At 45.5% G+C, this 6,311-nt stretch overlaps 1 protein-coding gene across 3 annotated transcripts in view; it reads left to right on the plus strand.

The window, feature by feature from the left end:
• The window catches only part of thada (THADA armadillo repeat containing), a 52,128-nt gene that overhangs the window by 31,501 nt on the left and 14,316 nt on the right, over positions 1-6,311 (plus strand). For all 3 annotated transcript variants that reach the window (XR_005232638.1, XM_025002640.2, XM_017440556.3), the window contains exons 26-29: positions 513-604; positions 1,470-1,559; positions 2,682-2,813; positions 3,368-3,536. Coding sequence is in view for 2 of the 3 variants with exons in the window: in XM_025002640.2 (XP_024858408.1) it covers positions 513-604; positions 1,470-1,559; positions 2,682-2,813; positions 3,368-3,536 (483 nt within the window). In the remaining variant the exon portion in view is untranslated. The remainder of the gene's footprint in view (positions 1-512; positions 605-1,469; positions 1,560-2,681; positions 2,814-3,367; positions 3,537-6,311) is intronic.

Below are 6,311 nucleotides of genomic sequence, written 5' to 3' on the forward strand. Positions count from 1 at the left end.
GTCCTGTGGTCCTGCGGTCCTGAGGTTGCAGGTTCGAGTCCAGCAGCCAGTGGAGCATCTAAAAGAACAACGGGAATCTTTGAAGACGACAGGAACCCGCTTCAGTCTTCAGCGTGCTCAGACTAGCCTTTAGCTCATCAGTACAGTCAGCTCTAAGACCCACCTACACCACCTACTCAGTGGCCTAGTGGCAGAGTCTCCGCCCTGACACTGGGAGGTCGTGGGTTCAATCCCCAGCCAGAAAACTTCCTGTTCAAAGACGGGACGAACAGACGCAGCCAAACCAAGTTTGTTTGTAAAAACATCTGCTGTAGAGAGGTCAGGGCCTTAAAGTCTTATTGCTCCAAACTCTGTTTGTTCATCACAACTTTTCTACAGAACCCCACTTTAAAATGTCCAAACTATCCATAATAAGCAAATGAATTTCTGCTCCTATAAATGCTCTTTATGTCGGCTTCATTCTTTACTTCTGATTCATTTGTTTACCTGTTTGTTTGTTTGTTTGTTTGTAGGTAAGGAACTCGTCCACCCTCCTCTTCAGCACTCTGATCACAAGGATATTTGGAGTCAAGAAAGGGAAAGATGAGCACTCGAAGAAGAACAGGTCGGACTCCCCGTCTCCTTTAAAATTAAAAATAATCTCTTTAATCTGTAAAAAACAGACAGATTACTGCTGCTCAGGTCATTTCATCCCCCATATTTTAATAATGGATGTGGTCAGAGTTAAACATGACTATAACGCTCACAGATCATAGACTGGAATCAGTTTCTACATCAGCAGTGATCCAGTGTTCAGGAATAATGATGATAGTTCTCAGAGATTAACAGCTTCAGCACCAGGGGGCGCTGTTGGGACTCCATCCTGAATAAAAAGCAGTTTTCAGTCCTCAGATTTCTGCTCGTTTCCACAGAAGAAGTTTCACTCCTCCTCAGCTCCTCGGCTCACTGGAACAACTCGTTCTTCTGTTTGAGGTGCAGCTTTTCAGTAAATGTAAAACCTTTGGTTTTCCTCCACATTGACACTAATCCTCACAAACTGCAGCAACAACAGACGCCTTCCTGTCACTTCATGGTGGAGATGTTTAGAAGATGATCTCCTGTTTAGGAGTTGAATCCTCTGCTCTGGGAGACGATCCCTCATGAGTCTGTCTACGTTTCTTTCTATCTGTTTGATGATTTCTCAGGTTCCTGTCATTAATCAGAGCTCTCTCTCGTCTGCTGTAAGAAAACTTGTCTTTGCCCCGACGCAGCTGACCTCCTGCAGGTCGCCACAGGCCTACAGGTCATCGTGCTGCTCAGTCCTGTAACGTCACATGAAGGCCCAACATTAAAAGCTGTGTAGGAACACAGAAACACCAGGTTGTTCACGTTGTGTTGTTGGAGTATAGGTGGAGTTTTAGGAGCACCAACAACATCTAAACTGTGTTTGGTCCAATATCAGACCAACATTTTCTACCTTCTCCTTCCAGGATGACGGGTCGGGAGTTTTTCACTCGTTTTCCAGCTCTTTACCCGTTTCTGCTGCAGCAGCTGGAGGAGGCGGCAGCCTCGGTGGAAAGGTGAGATCTTCTCTCCTGCTGTGCTTCTTATCTTCATCTTTTCAAACTATTTATTATATTCAGATTTAATACCTTCTCCCCGGATACATGTGCCTCAGGGTATTTTCTTTCTCTTTGCTCTTCTTTGCTTAAAGCTTAGAACTGAATAAAATAAAATAACTATGTTGTGAAAATGCTGAGTCATCATTCACACTGTTGTCCTGTTTTTGTTTTGTCTGTTCATACATCGTTCAGGAGATGGCTGCTGGGACTTTTAACTTGTCAGAAGATTTAATGTGATTTATAGAAACACTGAGAGCCATCAGTTCCTTCAGAAACATTTTCTGCTGCCTCAGGTTTATCTTCTTATGTGACTCTTAGCTTAAAGCTGGCCTTTGTTTCTGGTTCTTTTAGCTCAAACAGCTCAGCTTCAGCTCTGTGGCTCTCTGAGAGTTTGCTTGTTCAGGGAAAGTAAAGTCGTCTGAATCGTGTAGCAGCATCAGATGGGGTCAGCCCCCCTGCAGCCTTATCCACTTCACTGAAAGCTTCTGCAGACCGGTTCTTTCTCTGAACTCTTTTGGACTCTTGGTAAAACATTTTCAAATTTCCCACAGAACCAGACCTCTGCTGTCTGCCGCCCTCGTCGTCTCGGCGTATCGCGCCCGCGGCGAGCTGCAGCCGTACGCAGCGGGACCGGAGGCAGGAGGCGGCTCTTTGTGGTCGATCTAAAATAAACCAGGGTCTGGAGCTGTGTGACTTCTGAGTGCACCCTGTTTACTTTCTGATTCAGACAATCTTCACAAAAAGGCCCAAAGCAAAGATAAAATGTTTTCCAACAGGACATTCTGTCGAAATCCTTCCCTTCAGAGTTTCTTACTGACATGGAAACATGACGCGTGGATGGACTCAAACCTGAATCTGTATCACATTTAAAGGATGTTGTCTCAGTTTTCTTATTGAGCTGAAAGAGCTTTTATCAACTAAATGTTTTTTAGTTTGGAGGGTCAGTGAAACTTAACAAATCTAACAGTCGAGGGTTCTGGGCCGATGCTAACTATCTTTAACTTCATCTGCGCTCTCTTACATTACAACCACGTTTAAAGTTGTTAGCATCTGATTGGCTGTTGATGTGTTTGTGTTTAGTGATAGCGGCCATGTTAAGCTTCACCCCAGCCTGTTTCTGCTGCTGCTGGTCCTCAGCCGCCTCTACCCTTCACCCATGGATGGATCCTCCTCGCCTCTGGGGCTCGCTCCATTCGTACCTTTAATTATCAGGCAGGTGTTTTATGCACACACACACACACACACACACACACACACACACCGTCTGAACATCAGACTACATAGCTGGGCACCTCATGATCCAAGGATCATCCTTATTAATTTTAAGGTCATAGGGTCAAAGGTCACCCCTTGTTTAAACCTTGTCAATGCTCCAGCTTCACAGAGACGTCAAACCCTTTGTCCCCTGGACTGTGTCCATCTGTCCACAGTAAGCTGTCAGAGGAGGAACTCCACAAATGTTCAGGATACAAAATGTCACCGACCTTCCTGATCTTATTGAGCCTGTCGGTGTCCGTCACGCCCCGGCAGACGACGCTGGCCTCCAGAGTCCTCCAACATCTGCAGTTCAGCAGCTGTTGGAGAGCCGGCTCTGGCCCTTCTTGTCAGCAGAAGACTTGTTTTTAGCTCTAAACTTTGATTACAATCAGCTTCCTGCTGTTTAAAACAGATCCTCAGTGGTGCTTCAGCATTCGGACCACTTGTTGCCTCAAACATACAGTGATGGGAAATAATTCCTGTGGATGTTGTCACTCTGTGTTGGACAGATGCGGTTCCTCGGCGGTGTATCGAACCAGAGAAATGGCAGCTCAGGCCCTGGTCCCCTTCGTTCTCCTGACCCAGGTCCCCTCTGTTGTCCTCTCCTTATTACAGGAGCTGCCACCAGAACCAGGACCCAAAGTCCAACAGAACCACATCCATGGAACCCTGCTACAGGTCTGCGCTCACACACAGGGAGGGAGGGTTCTGGGCTGGTTCTGGGCTCAAACAAGCCCAAACAAGAACTGGTGGAGGTTCAGAGCCCAGGCACTGAACAAAGGATTTATAAAAGTTTTCACTGGAAACTGTTTCTTCAAATCAAAGGTTTTTCACTAAACATGTCTTCATAGCTCAGAAATCCTCCGTTTATATTTTTAACTTTACAGTAAAACCAGAACCTGAGTTTGTCAGGCTCAGAACTTCATTTCGTTAACGGTCTCTGACCAAACAAACCAAACTGTTAGTTTCTAATGACACCGGGAGGAAGGAGGTGGACGTTACTGATGGGCTCGGAGGGGCAGACGGTGGGCCGACTGAAGTCTGAGCATGTGGTGACAGAACTTCCTCAAACGGTCCCTTAGGGTCCAAAAGTACCTAAACTAATCGAAAGATCCAACAATCTGTTAAAGTAAAACAAATAATACAGCAGCTGTGAATTGTTGGACATTCAGTTTCTGAACAGTGATGAAATGAGCAGCAACGTTTGCTCCTGTAGTTCACCTGCAGTGGACAGTGAACATTTCTGTTTCTTTTCCCAGAACTGTTGGATGGAAGCTGATGTGATTTATCTGAGACGGATGCAGGTTGTGTTGCTGTGAAAATGAGCTGGTTGTGTGGGTGGGGGCAGGTTAACCAGCAGGGTCTCAGCTGGTTTCAGAGGTCTGCAGAACAGAGAGCTGGAAACAAGCTGGAGGGTTTGTGACCATCAATCATGAGCTCAGCTTGTAAAACTGTGTTCTTGGCAGTGCACGATGTCTTGTTACCCTCTGCTGGAGTACTCTAGAAATGAATAATTGTTTTTATCATCAGTGTGTTTTTTAGAGCTGGACCTTCAGGCTTACTGGTCACCGTGTTGATCAGTCCTGTAACGTCACATGAAGGCCATGATAGCAGAGTTACGGTGACCCAACATTAACTCAGGATTGTGGTGTTCTTGTTTCCATCCCTGGTCTTTCTTCTCCGTCTCATTAGAGCTGTGTATCAGCTGTGTATCGGCTGTGTATCAGCTGTGTATCAGCTGCGTATCGGCTGCGTATCAGCTGTGTATCGGCTGTGTATCGGCTGTGTATCGGCTGTGTATCAGCTGTGTATCGGCTGTGTATCAGCTTGTATCAGCTGTGTATCGGCTGCGTATCGGCTGCGTATCGGCTGCGTATCAGCTGCGTATCGGCGGAGTATCGGCGGAGTATCGGCGGTGTATCGGTGTGTGTGTGTGTTGGTGTGTGTGTGTGTTGGTGTGTGGGTGTGGGTGTGTGTGGGGCGGTGTGTGTGTGGCTGTGTGTGTGTATAGTGTGTGTGTGTGTTGGTGTGTGGGTGTGTGTGGGGCAGTGTGTGTGTGGCTGTGTGTGTGTATAGGGTGTGTGTGTGTGTGTCTGTGTGTGTGTGGGTGTGATTGGGGCGGTGTGTGTGGCTGTGTGTGTGTAGTGTGTGTGTGTGTCTGTGTCTCTGTGTGTGTGGAGCGGTGTGTGTGTGTGTGTGGGCAGTTTGAGGGGACCTCACATCAACCCAGACTATTTTTACTGTTCCCAAAGCGGAGGAAGTCTCGCTGCGACACACGAATCTTTAAATGCTTCAGCAGAAAACGAGACAAATAAAATGCCTCAGTGTTTGCCACATTTACTGTAAAAGGAATGGGTTTTTGTTTTGTGTTTATACCACAGCTATGCAACCCAAAGCTCATGAGACATGTTTATTACCTAACGAACGTCTCTAAGAATCAGAAAAAGAAGGGACTGAGAGGATTTATGCAGTTGTTTTATAAAAAAAACAAACCGATTGGTTCAAGGTAAAGTTGATGTCTCCAGACATTTAATTAAAACCTGAAAAATCCCAATTTTTTAGCTTCTTTTTAAAACCTGTTCAGACAAGCATCGATGGATCTTCTTCATCTCCAACTGGTTGAACCATTTCCTGTCAAACGTTAATAAGCTACTAAAACAAGAACACGATCCCAACACCTGCTGCACTTTTCCATCCTGGTTTTAGTCATTTGTTAATTTACTATAACTACGAGTGTAATGGTTCAGGTTTGGTTATTTGTAATGAACACTAACCTCTTAGAAACAGAAAAACAGTTTGGTCAGATTCACCCAGGTAGGATTTATTTATCTTGTCTTCTTCGTCTGAACCGTTCATCCGCCTCTCGCTCTGCAGTGTTCACCTGAAAACACAGGTGATCAGGAACAGGAAGGTCAAAGGTCACTGAAGGAGCCATTCCAGCTTCGCTTTGAAATAAAGTGCTTTAGTCTCCTCTCTTATTTTCTGGGTAGATGAGTAAAATGTCTGGGATCCATTGGTCTCAAACAGTCAGTAGACTTGGATCATTTAGAAATATAATAACAAGTTTTAGACCAAGTGTTGTTGTTTTATTGTTACTTTTGACATTAGTGACTTGATTAGTTTTTTATTAATTCTGTTGGGTTTTAAAGACACTGTCGGGATTTTGAACATTTTTGACCCCAAGATGTAAAAGTTTCTGTGGTCAGATTACCTGAAGTGAGGCAGCTGCCTGTGACAAAAAGAAAAAGGAGAAATTGGAGGTGAAATGAGCTTTTTGAGCTGTTTATCCATGCCAGCCCCTTTTCCCACATGGGGAGAACTTCTGTAGTCTGTCTTTAGGAGGAGGAACAGGGAGGGAGCCTTTTCTATAAATATTTGGTTTTTACAGCGTGCCGGGCCGGATTCAGCTGGTTCAGTTTCTGCACAGGGACTTCCCAGCTCGGGGGGGGGGGG

Source organism: Kryptolebias marmoratus, linkage group LG22 (genome assembly GCF_001649575.2).
Source record: "Kryptolebias marmoratus isolate JLee-2015 linkage group LG22, ASM164957v2, whole genome shotgun sequence".
NCBI lineage: Eukaryota > Metazoa > Chordata > Actinopteri > Cyprinodontiformes > Rivulidae > Kryptolebias > Kryptolebias marmoratus.